The sequence below is a fragment of the Hippoglossus stenolepis genome, chromosome 13, assembly GCF_022539355.2.
Source record: "Hippoglossus stenolepis isolate QCI-W04-F060 chromosome 13, HSTE1.2, whole genome shotgun sequence".
Lineage (NCBI taxonomy): Eukaryota > Metazoa > Chordata > Actinopteri > Pleuronectiformes > Pleuronectidae > Hippoglossus > Hippoglossus stenolepis.
Window position 1 is genome coordinate 11,766,620 of NC_061495.1, and position 19,203 is coordinate 11,785,822.

General features: G+C 41.0%; 1 protein-coding gene across 5 annotated transcripts in view; it reads left to right on the forward strand.

Annotated features, from left to right (window-relative positions):
- The window catches only part of pkp4 (plakophilin 4), a 76,844-nt gene that overhangs the window by 8,176 nt on the left and 49,465 nt on the right, over nucleotides 1-19,203 (forward strand). For 4 of the 5 annotated variants that reach the window (XM_035174414.2, XM_035174418.2, XM_035174417.2 and 1 more), the window contains exon 2: nucleotides 7,138-7,271. In XM_035174414.2, coding sequence (XP_035030305.1) covers nucleotides 7,143-7,271 — 129 coding nt within the window. In that variant the 5' untranslated portion in view covers nucleotides 7,138-7,142. Of the gene's footprint in view, nucleotides 1-1,773; nucleotides 1,825-7,137; nucleotides 7,272-19,203 lie in introns of all 5 variants that reach the window. The other variant, XM_035174416.2, reaches the window with a different exon arrangement.

Genomic DNA, 19,203 nt, shown 5'->3' on the forward strand with positions numbered 1-19,203 from the left:
GTAATCCTCCTTTTGGCTCTTCAAGACTGATATTTGTAAGGATAGGTGCTAAACTAAATAAAAAAGTACACTTAATTCAATTCAACTCCATACAGGCTTGTAACACTCTGACCAGACTGTCCAACTCTACAGAACAACAAAATGAAATGGAGAAGAAGCCCACAGCTCCCTGCTGAGTTGTATGTATGGCAATAAATAAAGAAGCCATTATTTCTTTATCTTCCACTTTGTCACCTACAACATTGTCATTTTTATGAAAAAGCACTCAACTAAGCTGGTCTCATACAATCAATAGGATTGCGATTGATTAGTTTTCTGGGGTTAGTTCCTCTCTGCTGTAATCAGTCCCAATAAAAAGTGTTAAGTGAGCTCAGCTATTCACCTCAGGGACACTTTTATACTGGGAGAACCAGGACACTTCTAATAGCTGGACACATGTTATGCAAATTTCCCCTTTTCACTTTTTGTCATCCGGATAGTCTCCAGCAGAATCACGCATGACATAAAATTTAAACATGATCGTTTGATAAGCATATGATGTGCTCGGCAGTGAGAAAAGGATTGACACGGCCAATGGAGTGTGGAGTGGTGATAAAACCTGCAGAACGGGTTAAACACATTTTTAACTGAATGATTAGATGATTTAATTAGTTTAGGAAATAAACCTCCCAAGCCACGATCCAATTATTTTTATTCAGCGTTGACGATTAGTTTAGTGCATGAAATCTCCTGTTACATTTGTCTGGTGTTGCATCTGTCGCACAAGGAATGAGTTTTTGTATTGACTTGTATACATAGTATTATGCTACAATTCCTCCTGGGGAGATTGCTGTGGTATTTTGTTGTGTTTGCATTGTAACTGTATGCAGAAAAGCATTAGCGTGTTAAATGTATTCGTCCAACAATGTGTGACAGGATAAAGCTCGTCTGTCTTGCACAAACCCTGATTCCATTTAAGGGATTTACATCCAATCGGAATAATTTATGTCCAGTTCTGTCACAACACATTACTGGTGATGCCATGGCTGAAACAGCTGATGATCCTCTCCGCTCCCCATTAGCTGAGGTATTGTCGTGAGGAAATTATTTTGAGGGGGAATGATCACTATGGGAAGTTGTTCTCGCAAAGTTGGCCATGTGTTTGTACTGCTGCACAGTGCAAACATGGATTATTCGGTCTGCAGTCGTCTTCCCCTTGCCCTCTTTGAGTCAACATATCTGGCGAGATAAAGTGCAGCTTAGAGAGTTTGGATGTGGTGTGTGGCATTGGTGTGTGGCAGGTTTGTGTGTACACTGTTCAATGACTGCGTTTCCTGCCTTTTGCGGCGAGGCGAGCCATGCCCCGTGGATACACATGCTCAGATTGGCCGCAGGTTATTGCAACATTTGTCGGGGTAAGGTTGAAGGTGTGAGGCAGGCATTGGGTGCAGCCTCTGAATGATTTCTTCTCAAGTCCACTTTGTTGAGAAGTTGGAGGGTTTGGTGTCAGTCTATTGTCTTCACTCCATACATCTTACCTTGCTTTATCCTATGTCAAATGGAGGACAAGTATGTGTCTGTTTAAAGGAGACAACATCGTTCTCTGCCTATTCAGGGTAATGATTGATAGAGGGATTGTGTGTGTGTGTCTGTGTGAAACTCTGTTTTAGCTTAGGAAAGGAGACATTCCTTTGCCGTTGGGTGTGTCAATATGAGCAGAGCATTTTCAGCTGTAGAGAGCAGCAGAAAGTCAAACATCGAGGGATCTAATAATAACTTTTTGTTTTTACACAGAATCTGACATCCTCCTTAGAAGAGTTTTCCACGTGTGGCACCTACTAAGAGGTAACAGTATGCTGATACTTAGAGAAGAGAAGTAAGCAGAGGTTAACTTTAATCAGGGACATGCCGGATCAAGAGAACCATTTGTATATTAGTTTTACCCACACTCCAAAACCAGCTCAGAAAGAAATTACTTGTCAGGACCTTGGTCAGGTCTTCCTAACCATGTGTTTAACCCAGCAGTGTGTAGTGGGGGATTTTAGAAGTAATTTTGCAATTCAGTCTCTTGCTATAAAAACATATTGTTGCTGTTGTGAATGTTTTTTAGCAAATTCAAAATTGATTTTGTACTTCTGTTTACTTGTGAGACTGAAATTCGTAACTGTGAATGTGATAGATTAGATTATACAGGACCATGTTCTTTTTATTCAGAGAATTCAATGCCGTTTTTTAAAAGTAGCAATTAAGCGTATTGGCTCTTTGGGGATGCTTTTGAATCTCCTGAGAGATTAGTCATGGGACTTTGTCTCCTTACAGAGCTTTCACATGCCACATAATGCTGCCACTTCACCGTTGATTTATAAGCAATCATGTGTCACAGGGGACTGAGCTCAGCCAAATACACCAGATTTCATTGATCAGTCCTGCATGTTCAGGTTGAAGTTGTTTACCCTCTCTAGGTCGCTACAGCAAATCCAGTACTGCATGAAAGCGTTAGAAAAGTGCTAAGAAGTGAGAATGCTTTCAAAATCAATCGTTTATACTTGTCAATTAACTCAATATGAAGAGCACAAAATAAGGGGGAAGAATCTGTGTTTGGCACGACGCTCCTTTGCTTTTAAAACAGCACCAACTCTGCATAGCTTTTCAAGGTACTGCAGGTAGGTTGTTCCAAGTATCTTGGAGAACTACCCACAAATCTTCTGTAGATTTATTAAAGCTATATCCATAAGTGTTAGCTTTAAACACTCTGTCTGGATTCCCATCCAGTGTATCCAAATCCTACAAACGATTCACAGCAATGGTGATACGGCTATGGTGAAATAAGACCATGGATTTCTTTGCTTTCACCGATGACAGGGTGGAACTGTTACTGACAGTAAGTGTTAGCAACGCTTTGCAGACCACTGGCAGTTGACTGTGAATGCTAGGTGTAAACCTACCAAAATTATGCATTTTTAAAAAAAGGTAGTGGTTTGGATGTAGCCATGTTTAGATCAGAAGTCCTGAACAATGCCAATCCCTTTAGAGATCAGGACTCTTTGTCATCCAGACCATCTGTTGCAAAACTTCTTATTCCTCTTGTCACTGAAGATGGTTAATTTTGACATTGGATGTATGTCTGGCGTGTTGATGTTATTTCGCTGGATAAGAATCTAAATGTTTTTTACTGTATTCTTTCACAACTTCATGTTTGTTTTTAACACCCTGTGTGTGTCGATGAGCTGGAGGTACAGGTGTTAAATCTTAACAAGTAGACATTCTTAGGTTTCACTTCATGTATTCTCAAGTTTGGTTCCATGCATAGAATTTAAATTGTTTTAAAAGGATGGTTATTAACATTTACCTATACATTTTTCCGTCCCAAATCGAGGTGCTGTAGATAAAAGATGTAGTCTGCTGTGGGTTTAACTTAAGCGGCTCTGAGCTCTGTTTGTTCTTGCAGACTCCTTGGCACTCAGCTCGTCTTCATTTGTCTGTGTTGAATGACTGTGACCCGGTGTCACTCAGCCTCCTGAAGACAAACCTTTATCCCGCTTTCTGACAGACAATGCGTCTTTTGGCTTACAGGAACACTGCATTCAGATGAGGGCAGTTTATCTCATCTTGAAGTGAAAGTCATAAATTAAGGGACATGCCAGTCATCAGGCATTTCTGTGCATTTAAGTATTCCCTCTGATTTCTGCAGTAATGCTTGAGGTCACATAGGGCAATAAGAGATTCAGACACTTTTTAGGAGAGCTGGAGGGGGGGTTTGCTAAGCAATGCATGCGTTTAATCAGGTTTCCAATATTGTTTTATAAGAGCACATGCAATTATTGCAAATATATACTTCAGACAGGTAGTATCAACGTGAGAGAAGTAAGCGGTAGTAAAACTAGAAAAGAAACTGAAATAAAAAGATAAAATAAGTTTTTAGTGTTTAGCTGCAGGTTGTTTCCTGCTTGAACCTAGTTTCTCTTAATAACCCGGTGTGTATGTTAACGTAGTCTGTGTGACGAGTAATATAAGAAATGCCGCTGCCATGCTCCTCAGGGATGGCGACACAAGGCATAGGTGTCTTTCAAATGGATCACAGAACTTGTGAATCCGTGTCTGCAGGGGAAAGTGCTGCGAGAATCTGTTTTGAATCTGAGACTGTGAAACTGTCTCAACTCTCTTTGACACCATTTCCTTTCTGTCATTCAGATTTTTTACGCCTAAACGGAGCCTTTCACATTTGTTGCACAGTTGCTTCTACTTTCTTTTTTCCTTCCTTGCCTTGTGAGCTACATTGACTCAGGGAGATTCAAGGGAAAGCGGGGTTGTGTAAGAATCTCCAAGGAGTGGCTGGAGTCTGAGGTCAGTAGATCAGACCATGTGATCCAATGAGTCAGGGTGGGGTCACACTAACACTTTTCTTGGCAGACTTGGATTATGATACTTTGAAGAGGAGATTTAGCTTTAACTCGAAATAGTGTTTTGTAAAAGAGATTTATTATTCCTTGTACAGTTGGAAAGCTGTCAGTGAAAGAAATATTGTTTAAAGCAATCAGATCTAGCTTTGTCACTTCTTGCTCCAAGATGATGTCGTGCACAGTTTGTTTTGTCTCTGCTTAGGCAAGAAAAATCCCCCTGATGGTAATAATTAGACACTGGTTTGCCTCTGTTTAGTTCAGACCAGAATGAGGTCATCTTTACTCTGTTGGATCTACGCATGTATAGTTAGGCATCATCGTAATGACAGCCTTGGGAGCTGAACAGTTTGGACTCACCTCCGTTGCTTCTCACCTACTTCTCAGCCTTGTGCTTGCTCCCCAATCTGTCTTTTTAAGTTTTTTTTTTTTTTTTCCCCTGCCTGATAGTTCAGCGAGGCCATTATTCCCCTCAGCATTTAGAGGGAAACACAAAAAAGAAATGTTGAAGAACCAGTCAGCCATGTGCTTATAGGACTGTGGTAGGTTGGCAGCAGTATCGTTCTCTTCACTCCTATCCCAAAGCCGCTGAGAGCAAACCAGAGTGAAATTATTTCAGGGGAAACTTCAGAGGTAGGCTCTGATACACATCGCAGTGTTTTTCTTTACTTAATAGGGTCTTTGATAGGCTTTGCGTTCTTTTTTGTATGTTGTTTTTTCTGTGGCTCTACACCCTACAGTCTGCTTCGTGTGCAGTTTCCTTACAGGCATGTTTAGACTATAGAGAGTTATTCATTCAGGCTGATTATATACACAGATTCTGGATATAGCAAGTCCTTTTTTTCATAAAGAGGCTGGTTTGTATCAAATGATATGGTAAAGGTTCACAGAAAGGTCAAATATGATGAGGTCCATTTGCTCTTAATCTAGGGTGATTTATTTGAGTTTATTTGACTGTCATAGTCCTATTTATGTGAACATCCCGAGAGAGAAAGCAATTTTTCCACCCCAACCGGGTAGGCAACTTCTGACAGTTTTAAAATGTGTGCTCAGTCAGTCCTGTCCGTGTTGTTCTCTTCTGTGTCTGTCAGGAAGGAGGAGTTCTGCCAAATTCAAACAGCTTTTCCCATTTCCCGTCGCTACGATTTCTGAGAATAAAGTGCCATGTCCTTGATTCAAAGGCTGCGGTGGAGGTGGGAGGGATTCAGGGCGGGATGTTGCAACACCATGAATGAGCAGGAAAGGAATCTGGGAGACTTGACAAGGGGATACATGAAATATCCAGTGTGGACTAACATACTTGCTAGTAGTAAAAGCGTATCTTTCATGTGACACCATGTCTCGGTTCAGCTCAGACACCTTGAGATGTTCATGCTGCCTTGATGACAGACTCCCAGAATACCTCAGGGTCACATTTTGTTTAACTGTCAGGGGGGGGGGCTCCCACATGCTTCTGCAACCCACCACACACACACACACACACACACACACACACACACACACACACACACACACACACACACACACACACAACTTCATCTGTGGCCAAAAACCTTAAGATCTCACTGTAAACAACCAAACCAACTCACATAAACTGACAGTGCTTAAGAATTCTTCCCATGCGTGCGGTGGTGAGGGCATTTCCATAACAATATATGACCCTTTTAACCCAAAAAAACGATGTCTGTCTGCGCTAAATTGGCTCCCTCAGTAAAGCTACTGTATATCGGGTTATCCATTCGCCCTCAGGCTGCCATATTGCATGAGGAATACTATAATAGACACTTTGAGGGAGGAAGTGATAAGTTGAAGAAGCAGGGATATTTAGAAAATTACCATATGGTTATTTCGAGGTGGTTTCAACGGCAATATTCCACAACACATTCACATGTGAAGAGGATCTTGTATATGCACCATTTTGGCTGCATTTAATAGATTAAATGGAAATTTGAAATTAAGGCTATTTGACTAAAGCAATATTTAGCTAATCATGCCGTACCTCCCTCATCATATAGTGATGTAGAAACCAGTCTTTGTGTTCTTATCTTGGAGATGACAGCAGCAGTGACTCTTTAAAGCAGTAAATGTCATAGTAAAATCCCTGTTTCCCTTAAGTCACATAGCTCCTGTTTTAATAGACCCTTGCTCTTGTCTGCCGCTGCAGCTCTGAGCTGTGGGGTGCGGCAGGACGAACATTGCTGCCATATCAGCTGCCATCCTCGCCCCTGTCGACAGATTGTGTGTTTTTTTTTCTGAGAGATTTATAACACTTGTCTGAAATAAAAAAAATAAACATGTTAAGACATTTGTTGACTTCACCTATCAGCTTTGCATTGCTTGGATATGAATTTCTTGGTGTTTTTCCATATTTTTCTATGTGACTGAATTACATACACAAATCATTATTTAACTCGTTTGTTGTCTCAAGGCCATATGGCATTGATTTGCACTGTCACAGACATGAAACATTGACAGTTTTTTTTTCTCTTTGGGCCATATGGCATGTGTGGGTGTGTTTGTGTATTGCTGGTGGTGGCGTGTGACCATTGATAGTCACTGCCCTGCATCATTCGCCTATGTGTATCAGGGACGGGGTTGACAAAGAGCGTATTTCCGAGTGAAGAGTGTTTGTAAATACATGCGTACATTGTGTGTAAAAGATAGTGTTTTTTTGTGTGTGGTTTTTTTTCAGCAGAGTGCTTGTATTGATCAGATCATTCTGTGTTTTGTTGTTTGTTTGTGTGTGTCTGTGTCCATGTAGGAGGAATGCCAGCTCCTGAGCAGAGCCCAGTGACGGAGGAGGGGCTTCTGCTGACCATCCGCGACAGTTCAACTGGCCGCAACATGGAGGCTGACAACACCGCCAACAACATTCTGGCCTCTGTCAAGGAACAGGTAGGGTGCCTGTTCCATTCATACTGCACTACGGAACCAACTGATTGATGATACATTTCTCACATTACGGAACTGCTTCTGCTTTTACGAACCATTCATGCACAATGACATTTCTAGAACCCTAAAATTGCCTGGGTGGTGAGCTAATAAGTATGACAAATGTGTTGCATTTGTGTCACGCACCCTGTTCTCACGGTAGTGATACATCATACCTCTGTGGCACAGAGTGTTGGCTGCACCGCTGGTGGGCTTACAGCGTTGGGCTTGCACCCTGAATGTTTTCAGCAATGACCTGTATCATAACTCAGGGGTCGTCCACTAACAAGAAGGTTGGTGGTCTGAATCCAGGCTCCTCCAGTCTGCATGTCAAAGTGTCCTTGGGCAGGACAGTGAACCCCAAATTGCCCCCGAATGAATGTGTGTGAAAGGGTGAATGTGACTTGAAGTGTAAAGCCCTGAGCTTTGACTGGTCGCCAACACTAGATAAGCGCTATACAGAAGCAGTACATTTACCATTGAATGGCAACATGAACATTTAGGCTGATTATAAAGCGTAAACACTAAATTTGAAAATAAGTCCTGGACATTACAATGTCTCAGAAAGCCAAGTGATGTACCAGACGCCTTGTCTCTGGGAATGGTGATACTGAAGTGGTGATGTCTCTGCTGGTCCAATCAGCAGGCTGCTGGACTCACGCCGTTCCACAAACAACAACGAGTGCCACAGGATGGCAGAGCCTCGCAGGGGGGCCTTCATTCATTACAATACCCAGTTTGCTCTTTCATTGGCAGCTGAGTGGTTGTCTGTTCTCATTTCATTTACAGCTTGTATTTGTAGCTAATGTGAACCTTGGTGAGTTTTTAATTATGTTGATTGTTCAGTGAAGTTATTGTTCCATAAGGCATGTCTCCTCAAGTGTCAACAAAACTAATAATGTCTGCATGTTTTTGTATTGCAATATTTATTATTAGATGTGTGATCCACTGGTTGAACCTGTCCTCACACATTGCACAATGCAGAAAGCTGTCATTTCTCAGCGTGTGGTGTAATCAGATGGTCAGAGTGAACTGTGTTTACTTTGTGTCTTGTGCAAACATTGAAGTGGAATAAGCCAGAGTAGGAGCTGTTGCTTGTTTATCGCCTGCAGTCATGGCCTGGCTTGCCTCAGTGGACGACCAGGAAGATCATCTCCTGCAGGGACTGTGAGCCTGTGGAGGGACAAGCCCTCTGACTCACCCTATCTTTGTTCATCTCTGTGTGATTCATTCACACACGCCTCTAGAACACACACACACACACATACATATACACACACTTTCCTTTCCTCTGTGGCTTCGCTCCAGTCCTCCATATTCTTGGAAATCCAGCAACATACACACAAAGCTAAAGAGATTTTGCTCTTTCTTAATGATGCAATTTCTCACTCTGTTTTCTCCCATACCTCTTTTTTTTCCCTGAATGGGAAGAAGTTGAGTTACTCATTGAAGTGAATTAAATGCATTCTCTGGTATTTACTTTCAAACATCTGACATTAATCCCATTTAGGCTTACTGCAGGAAAGTGTGTTTTGTTTACAAGAGCGAGTGAGGAAGTAAGGAAGGAAGGAGGGAGCACCTGGCGATGTCGCTTCCTTCCCTGGAGTTATTCCTCGGTGGTTAATCCGGTTCAAGCAGATATCCATGCAGGCAAGCAGGAAGAGCGAGTGCTCTTCCTGGATTGCTGCTTTTATAGAACGACTCGCCGGAGACATGCCTCAGAGGGGATTCCTGCTAAATAGTCAAGACTGTAAAAAGACTGTTCTCAGTATTTAAGAGAATTGCAATAGCAAAGAGGGTGAGTAGGAGCAAAAATCAGAGGAGGTTTAGAGACTTCGCTGAATACGAGTGCGTTTTTTTCCCTCTGTGCGTTTGAGTGAGGTTTTCCTGTGATTGTTGAGCGGCAGAGCTTCGAGGGATCCAGTTGTTGATGTAAACATGCAAGTCTGCTGTGCTCTAGCTGTGGCCACGGTTTGGGCTGGGGCTTTGGAAGACTGGGTGTTTGGTAAGTGTTTACTCAATGGCTCTATTATCTTAAATTTTTTATATTTATGTCTTTTCCTTTGCTTGTTTCCCTCCGTTCAGTCGCTCCTCGCCTTCTTTCATCTCGGTCTCTCTCTCTCTCTCTTTCCAAACTTCTGTTGCTGTCATTGCTGTAGTTACAGCTGCACAGGCTTTGCCCAGATGCCCAAACAAGGACAGATTCCTCAACATATTATCATTGCATGCTCCCTGTGTTCATTTGCTTGAATTTATGTCCCCTTTTTTCTTCTCTCTGTTAACAAGTCCCCATCTTTTTTGCCTGTATTTTGAGGATTCGGTTCTGTTGTGCTGCCACTTGTATTTAGGCTTAAGTTCTATCTTTGCTCTGTACTTCTTCAATAGCATCGATCCATCGTCTGAATGACACATCCATAATGGTTTATTCCAGACCCCATTTAAGTGTTTAATGTCAGTGTTTTTCCTGCTGCACGTTCCTACTTGCTTCAAAGAACACAAAGCATTTCTCAAACCTGACTCGACCGCAGAAGAAATGGTACGGTAATTCAGAATAAACTTTACATATATCCCCTCTTCAGTACTTATTATCTCATCAAAATTTCATTTAACCTAAGGGCGCGTATCAAGGATTATCTAAGACCTAGATTTGTATCTGTTTCATTTTAAGAGTAATTTAAGCAGTGGGAGGCTGTGGCACTCATTTTGACGGATCAGACAGGCTTTTGTATGGATTCAGCAATCACAACGCTCAAGTGTGTCTTGTGGGGAAAGTAATCAGGATAAAATGTGATTATAAAATAATGTTTCTCATTTTGATAGTATTTGGCTAATCTATGAAAACTACGAATAATAAGCCGTATACTTTTGAGGTGAGAGTGTAATTGATTTGATGTGATCTGACATGGATGGCAGATACTGCTTCATTAGACCTCAGCTGCTGCTTCAGTTGTGACACCACAGCTGCATGTTACAACACTAAACGTGACAGCCTTTTTTTCTTAACTCATCATTCACAGACTATGTGTCTGTTGTCCTCAAAATCACAGCTCTCTTCTGCTTCATCGACCGAAAAAATGGCAGATGGGGGGGACGTGGCTTGATGATAATTCTATATTATCATTTATTAATTCTCAGTGGGATAGTGTCACAGTAATATGAACATGTTTTGTTACAGTTTTACAAAAAATTCTGCTGTCCATAGAAGGATTCTGAACAAATTTCAATCTTAAACCAACAAAATGATCTGGAGACTGCAAAAAGCTTGTCATTGACTGTCATTAATTAGAATATAATGCTCCATATGAAATCACAGTCACTCGATTACAGAGAGACGTAGAAGAAATGACCTATTAACTGAAATAGAATAGCACAAGAGCAAAGCGTTTGTATTTTGGCATGATATTTTCAGTGTTTGGTTCATTTGTATTTAATTATTTTACACTCATTTAGTGACAGCAGACTTTGGGGGGGAAAAATGCAGTGTTGGTAAACAAAGCAAGAAAGGTGCTAATGAAGCAGTGTTTTGTTTTGTTTGTACCTCGGCTGACGAAATTATGTTTTCAGTGCTGTTGACTGTTAAAGAACTATTTGTGAAGGGTCGGGTATGGGCCAAGGAAGAACCCATGAACTTTTAGAGCAGATACGGTTAGTGTTTTTTCAATTGCAGAGACCTTCATGAAAACCAATCAGAGATATGTAAAGTCTATGAATTTGGAGCGGATCCATATAATGATCCAGATTTTGTGAATCCAAATAAGTAATTTTTTATGGGGGTTGATCTTTATTTACTGTACAGCAAAAACTTCATAATAACTGGATGGATGGATGTTGTGCCAGCGTTTAATGTTTTCAGTTTGCAGGAAATTTCTCTCTGCATGGTTTAGATATCTGCATGATCTCAGTACATAATATGATGATAAAGTGGCCAATCAGTCTTGGTGGAGGTATGTGCTCTCAGAGTGCCCTTCTTGTTGTAGATTGTATTACAGTAAAAAAGTGTTATTAAAATGAATGGTTAAATATCAGAATCTCCATCAGTATCAGTATTTGCATAGGCTGAATAAAAACCTGCACTTTACAGTAATGATATACTGTCAAACCATATTTACAACAAAGACTTTTTCGATTTTGTTTAGCATAATCCACACCGTAGTACTGGAAACCGTTGAAGAACTGCTCAAACTGCATATCACTGCATCCTACATTTACATTTTTCATTTTAGTCTCCTTTTCCCTCGTCTTCAATGTGCCTCAGTAATTCAGATGGAGGTTCAGTATAGCGCTCAATTCTGCTGAAGAGCGTTGATGGCTGCATTCAACCAAGTGGCTTTTAACCACAAGGTCATTAGTAGTTTACAACTATTTGATGAAAAGAACGCTTGACTGCAATTTTGTCTGAGACTGTTCACCGTCTAGACCAAATTCAGGACCAACTTATCACTGATTCATTTTCTCCCTTTAAAACAGAAAAGATTATTTTTTTCCTATGCACTTTATTCAAAAAATGTTGGCGAATACAATAGCCCACAGCCACACAGCCAACAGGACGTACGTACGTCATAGAGAAGTCCTTGGTCTACTCCCTAAATTACAATGTGAAACCAAAACTAACCAGATCCAAGTGACGTTCAAGTGTGAAAACACCCTTATGTGTTTATAGCACTAGGAGCTTTAGACATGCAGAGGATGCTGCAGCTGATTTCGTTCTTTATCTTTTCTGTTCTGTTTTGCCCCCTCAAACATAAAAGTAATTATGTGGTCAAATTAGTTCTTGCAATCAAATGGGCCGTTGAGCAGATGATTTCTTGTATCAGATTGTTGTTTTTTTTGCCCTGGGAAACGCTGTGTTTTGGTCTGCTCCTGTGCCTCCTCTATTACGAGGCTTTGCCCTCAGAGTAATGCTGCTATTAGCTCTGCCTGAACATGCCTATATGTACCACGCGGCTGGCAAAAGGGGCTCTTAGCGTCACTGCACTATGGTGTTTCAACACAGCACCTCCCAGAAAAACACCACAGTGGAATTTTCCCTCTTTGCAGGGAGTCCATTACCCATGAAAAATCTGTCTGCCTACCGCTTCTCCCCGGCAAAGAGGAGTCAAGACTCTGTGACCTTGTTTTATTCTAAATCAGGCACAGATACACAGGCAGGCTCCAGCTGACCTTGCTTTGAGTGCTACAACTCCAGCATCCTCTTGAAGACTTGATGAGCTGGCTGAAATGATGTAAAGTGAAAGTGATGCTAGCCACTGTCTTGTTTTAATGAAGCCACACTCAATCTGTGACCCAGTTTGAGGAGTTAATAGTTTGGGTCAGGGCAAAGCTTCAAGACAGAGCTTTTGCTATTATGCATTTCCAAGCCATAAGCGCAGCAGAAAGGTTGAGTTCTGCTCCTCGATAGGAGAAATAAGGACTCTAATTACAATCGACTAGCGATTTTCTCCACTCCCCACTCCCCAGGGTCTTATTTGCCTTCCTCTCCCTGGTGCGGCCGCTGTGACACAGGCAAGGAGAAATCTAGAGGCATAAGCATTCTGGCCTCGATTGTAGTCATAAAAATGGAAGGCTAGCTCCGAGCAATTACCCCATAGGGGAGCTGAACAAGTATGAGAGGGAAAAGAGACTGATTCGGGGGTACAGGTGAAGGAGAGTGCTCAGATATACAGAGGAGAGACAAACTGCTCAGATATAGAGGGGGCGCACAGAGGGTGGTGAGTGAAGGGAAAAGGACAAAAAGTGCAGGTGTGTGAGCATGATGGAGAGAGGCAGAGTCAGACAGGCTGTCACCTGTGAATGGTTCTCTAAAGCACTGTGGCAGGAGGCTGTCAACTCGGAGGAAAAACAGAAGAGGAAAAGAGGAAAAGGAGATAATCTGCTCATCATGTGACGTGATATCTGAAGGGTGCGTGTGTGTCTGGGCTGGCACTGTCGTTTTGAACCCAGCCCAGGGACATCTACCCCCAACCAGCCTGTTAATACTCATCACCATCACTGTCATCATCATCATAATCACTGTAATCATTGCCGATGTCAACAGTACACACACAGGAACAGGTCATTGGGGAGCAGTAGTTGTACTTTGGAAGGTGGAAGCAGAGTAAACACTGTTGATGTCCTTGGCATGGCACGTGTCTTCTGAGGAAGTTAAGGACATTGACTGGGTGAATCACCAATGACGTTTCTAGGAGTCTCTGGTTCATCCTTTCCCCAAACATCTTAAAGATGAGTGTCTCTAAATGACCGATCCTGAGGTGATTGTGTAAGTCACTTCAGTCTTTTTATTTCACAACCGCAACCTCCAGACTGACAGTTTCAAGATTGCTTACTTTCCTCATTTTGACCTGCAGCAATGTTCTTTGTCTGACACAATGCCATTGATCTCTTAGTGGAACTGTATATTCACAATGCTACATGAATTGTGCTGGCTGGCTGATTTCTCTGCAGCAGCATTTTGCCTTTTTTTCCAATTGAGGAGATAAAGAATACTTTTTATGAGTTATACATATTTATTGGCATTATGTCATGGCATTCTTATCATGTTAGCTTTTGTTGAAGCTCCACTGCTTGTAGCTACACAAAAAACAACAGTGGGTCTTGTGCACACCTTGTTTGAGATCTGGTGAAGGATGAAGGAAAATATGGGATTTTCTAGTGACAATCTCAAAGATTTTCATTTAAATGATTATTTAAGTCATCATTTATCACTTAAAGGGATAAGACAGTGGTGACTGAGCCTATAGCGAAAAATATTTTATTTTATATTTACTGTAACAGCTCAGTAAATAAATCAGTTACTGCTAATGTAAAACAAAACATGATTTGACTTTTATTATGAAACAGTCACAATGCAAAGTGTCGGTCAACGAGCCTAGAACTGAATATTTTCATTCGTCAACAATGCATTTACAAAACAAGAGAACAATAATTTTTTGAACATTTGGTCAGTTTATCAGTTTCAATATTGCAGGGAATGATGGAACAAGAAGGTGCAGCCACAGTGAGCATTTGTTTGGTCGAAGATAAAATAGGGTAATACTTCTGTAATTTGCAGCTGAATTTATGTTTTTGAATCCACACATTTACAAACCCTAAAGGCATCAAGTATTTCATGATGTTTGATTCAAGCCTTCCAGTTCCACAGTACGTGAAAGCTTTAGTGCTTTTGAAGCACTCACTCGTTTTTTTTTGTTTGAGAAATTGTGACCAATGCAAGACAAACCTACGTTTGAAATTATTTTAAATGATGCCACATATCGCTGGATCCACTTCAACTTGTAATGGTGCATAAATTGTGCTTTTTAAAGTGTAATTATGTGCATCACGCTATGAATTCTAATGAGGAAGAAATGCTCTACTCCTGTGATTTAAATGGAAGGAGAAAAGAACACCCATAATCCTTTGTATTTAGTCGGTTGCCAACATATTCCTATTGTTTGCCCAAACCACCTGTGCTAGTCCCAACTAGCCAACAAATTCAATACCAAGGAATTAGAAATTTTAGATAACTAAGTCAGTGCTGAATAATAAACTTTCCATTTACAATTACTCATAACGTAGTAATTGTGTGTCTACTCAAATTAACTTCTAGAGATAATTCAACAATAATTTTCAAGCTATTGTCTGATCTGTTCACAAGCACGAGCACGATTTTTCTTTCACTCTCCCACTCGTATACAGTCTGTCCGCTGTCTTTTTTATGTTATTGACAGTTTTTCTTTGTCGTCAATCTCTTGAGTGGCAAGCACCGGCTGCTGCAATTTCCAATACAGAGGACAGCTCCTGTAATAGCATTCACCACACAAATAATACGCCGCTTTAATTATCAAGCCAAATTTGTACTTCCTTTTCATGTTCCAATATAACAAAAAGCATTTTCTGCGACGTCTTACTCATCTTAAATCCGAAATGCTACCAGCATAAAATTATTTTTGGGGGAATGAGGTCTACATCATAGGTTTAGTTAGTAGTTTTTTAATACAATTAAGATTTTAACAACTAATATTGCAACTGTAGCCTTTACTATGATGAGGCTGAAGGTGATGAAATAAGAAATAATTCGACCTTAAAATTCCTGATGGCAATTATATAGGCAGCTGTGGCTATGGGTGTAGAGAGTCATTGACAAGACTGAACCCCCGAATTGCCCCTGACGGCTGCTCTGGCCGTGTGTGAATGGTGTGATGGGAAAAGCAGTGTGTAGAGAAGTGCTGTATTAATGTGTGTGTAAATGGGTGAATGTGTCCTGTAATGTGCAATTTGCCATGTGTGTTCACATTGTAATTGTTTTTGGCCAGCACCAAATCATATCCAGCGGTATCTAATGGTACAATTCACCATAGAGGTAGACATTATTGCAAGGACCCAGATCTGCACTAAAACCCAAATGTTTTGGAACAGAATTCCTACAATGGGATTTATGTTGCTTTCACCTCAAACTCACTGTGTGTGTGTTTGTGTAAACTGCAGTGTGTCAATTTGCTCAACAGAATTTCAAAAAAAATCATTTTCACTGCTCTGCAAGTTTTTCTGCAATGAATGCTTGTAATGCCACATTAGAAATCCTGGCAGAAATGATGTCCTATTGTAAACTTGCTTTCCCATTATCACATTATCAGCTTATACAGTATAAAAGCTCTGGCGTTGCTGTGGGTGCTAAAGCAATTTTCACCCTCTGATTCCACCTATAGCTACGCCTGCAGCTTTACACTCTCTTACCTCAGCAAGCACCTTCACTGTATTTTTTTAAATGCCTCGCTCTCCAGTGTGGTTATTGTAACTCTGGTATGCATGATGCTGCAGCCTCTTTCCCAAAACCGAGTGTAGAAACAGGGTGACATTGTGACGTTTTTTGTTAGTAATTGCGCTGCGTGGTTCCTGCAGGTTTGGACACACAGCCAGTTCTGGGGCCTGTTCCTCTATGCTCACACAACGGGCCTGCTATTCTGTCCCTGCTGCTGCAGAAATCCTTTAACCTCTACTGTCACTCTCCCACTGCGCCGCAGACTTTAGCTCTCGTTGGAATGCATCTGCCACGCTGCAGCGCGGGTGCAGAACTGTCAAGCCTCATTGCCACTTAATGAACAAACATATTTCTGATAGATTCTCATCTTTGGTTAAGAAGAAAAACCATCTGCACCAGTTATGCAAAATGGATCTGAACATCACAACTGATCATGTAGCCCTTCCTTTCCAGGTGCAAGCCCAAATCACTGCAGCACCAAAACACACTTTACCACAGACTCACATGGGTTGCACTTGAGGTAACCATTATGGATAAAATCTTCAAGTCTTAATTAATAGAGGGATTTGGGCACTTGTTAAGGATTAGGCAAAGATTTCTCTGATGTATAACTCGCAATTATTATTCTGTCATATAAAGGAAGGCGCTGAGTATTCGAGAATATCCAAGCATAATTTCACACATCGCTGCCCCTGCATCACATTATCATCACACAGTAACTGTGGCATGTATGATGTTGTAGGTTTCTTGTTTTATACACAAGGTGTTGATGAATTTGCTCGTAGTAGCAAGGTTGTATGCGTCATGAAGCTCACATGACATGGCATCACAAATCTTTGAATATGTTTTGTCTGCAATTGAATATGTGCATGAACATAATGTGGTGTATTCAATGTGTTTGTAAGCATGTAGAATGATCTAGAATAAGGTGTAAATGTAGATGTGGATTAGGGCAGTTTTTAAATTGGGTTATTGCTTTAAAACATTTACATGAATTAAATAAATAAATTCAGATTTTCAGAAAACACATCACTTTCCTCATACTGTACAATACTGCAGCTCCTCTTTTCAGCCTCTGTCTGAAATCTTGGTTTAAGCTCTTGTCTCTTTATGCCCCCCCCAAAAGCCCCGTTTTTTTCCCTGGCTTTGTAAGAAGGCGTGCACAACGAGCCGCTAGGTGTGCATTATGCAAATGTAGGTCATTGTGTGACATCAGAGGGGTGCAGGGGGGGTCTCAGGGGATTCAGGAGAGTCTTTAGTGGGGAAGAGGAGCTCCCTGTACCACGAACCTTGGGATTCTTAACTTTGCAGACTTGTCACACACACAAGTAAACTTTATATATCACACTAAAAGAAAGAGAAAAAGACAAATATGTCTTCTTTAAAGAAGGGGTGCAGGTCACACTAATGTCAGTCATAGTAGAAAGGCATTTGAAAGACGTATAATCTCTTATAGATTTCAGGTGAGCTCATTTTTGATCTGCCAGTTTCCTTTCACATGTCTTCCACTTGACTTTTGGGGAGTAATTTTCACAAATCTTATTTCAGACACTTGACTTTTACCAAATCTTGCATAAATGCACTTTGTAAGCCAGTCATGTGGTCACACTTTGGGTCAGTCCTTATTATAATACTTTATTTTATGCCATAAATTCAAGCAGCCCTAGCAAAGGAGGAATCAGAATATTTTATATACATTTTTATTTCCTGAAAAATCACTTAATGTAGCCAACTGCGATTTCACTTGTAACATTTAATTTTCCGTAATCAATCTTTACCCAATAAAGCATTAAATTAAATGTATTGAGTGATGCATTCAACTTCCCAGAGCTGAAAGCTGTTAGTAGAAATACACCAAGCTTTCATGCAGAGTACAGCAAATATGCTGACATGTGTTAACATTCCCTATGGCTGTCCAGCTGAATGAGCTTAAGTGTGTGTGTGGGAAACATCAATTCACATGGGTGTGCTGGTTGACCTGTTTGTGTGTGAAAGATGTAAGAAACTTGCAGGTTGGAGAGACTTTTCATTACATCACATTATCTGTCCTGTGTGGGCTGTGGACCTTGGCCTGAGTTGTGTTTAGTCAGCAGCCTCTCTGTTGGAAGGATGCTACTTTAAAAAGGTTTTGTTGCAAAAAGGGGAATACATCTTTTACAACAACTGGTAAAATAAAACCCTTGTAAAAAAGATTTTAAATAGGCAACATTCTTAGCATACTGTAGATTGGGTTTAGTGAATTGTCAATGTTGTCACCATGTTTCTTATGTTTTGGTAATATTAGAGCATTTCATACAATAGTTCTATTCTTGTTTGCAATGATAACACTAGAATACTGTTTCTGCGTGATATCCAAGTATACTGTATATTAATTTGTTTACTTATGCCTGTTAGGCTCTTTGGAGTTTACTTGTAAGTCAGTGTGTGTTAATACAGCTGCATGACATTCGGGGTTTATGTGGGCTCAAGCCTTTCTTATCTGTGCTGAACCAGCAGCAGGCAGAAGCCACTTCAGGCATTTTAGATGGGTCTTGTGTTGTCAGCAGCACCCATACAGATGACATGGGAGCGTGTATGTTGGTAGTGGGGTCTGCTGCCGTGTGTCATCAGTTTCTTTTGGGCCCGAGCAAAGACACAAGCGGACAGGATCTGATTCAGCTGTGGGACCACGGGCAGATCAGACCCTATAGGCACATTGTAATAGCAAATAAAGGCTTTGGAGGCCCTGTTGGTACAGTGAAGCCAGTCGCACATTGTCCCCGTCCTCTCCTTCCACAGTAAGCCTGGTACCGACCAAGGCTGGGCCCACACCCGTTAAATAAGCACAGGGTCCCGTTTAATGGTCACTGCTGTTGTGCTCGCGCCTGACGTGGCGGATCATTATGCTGAATGGATGTGTCACATTCTATGTAGAGGTCAAGTATGGAAAATGCAATGAATTACACAGAGCAGTGAGCACTCTCTCTCCATGGCTAATGTGAGCCCCACTTACAAATGTTTCATTAGTCCAGGGCCTATTTTGGCATGCAGCCCTGTGCTATCACAAGCTAATTATGGATATATTGAATCCACATTCATAATAGTCTTAATGAGTCATACAGAATAAAGTGCTCCAGTAATAAAAAATGTAATTTAATAAATTGACTTTATAAATGGACC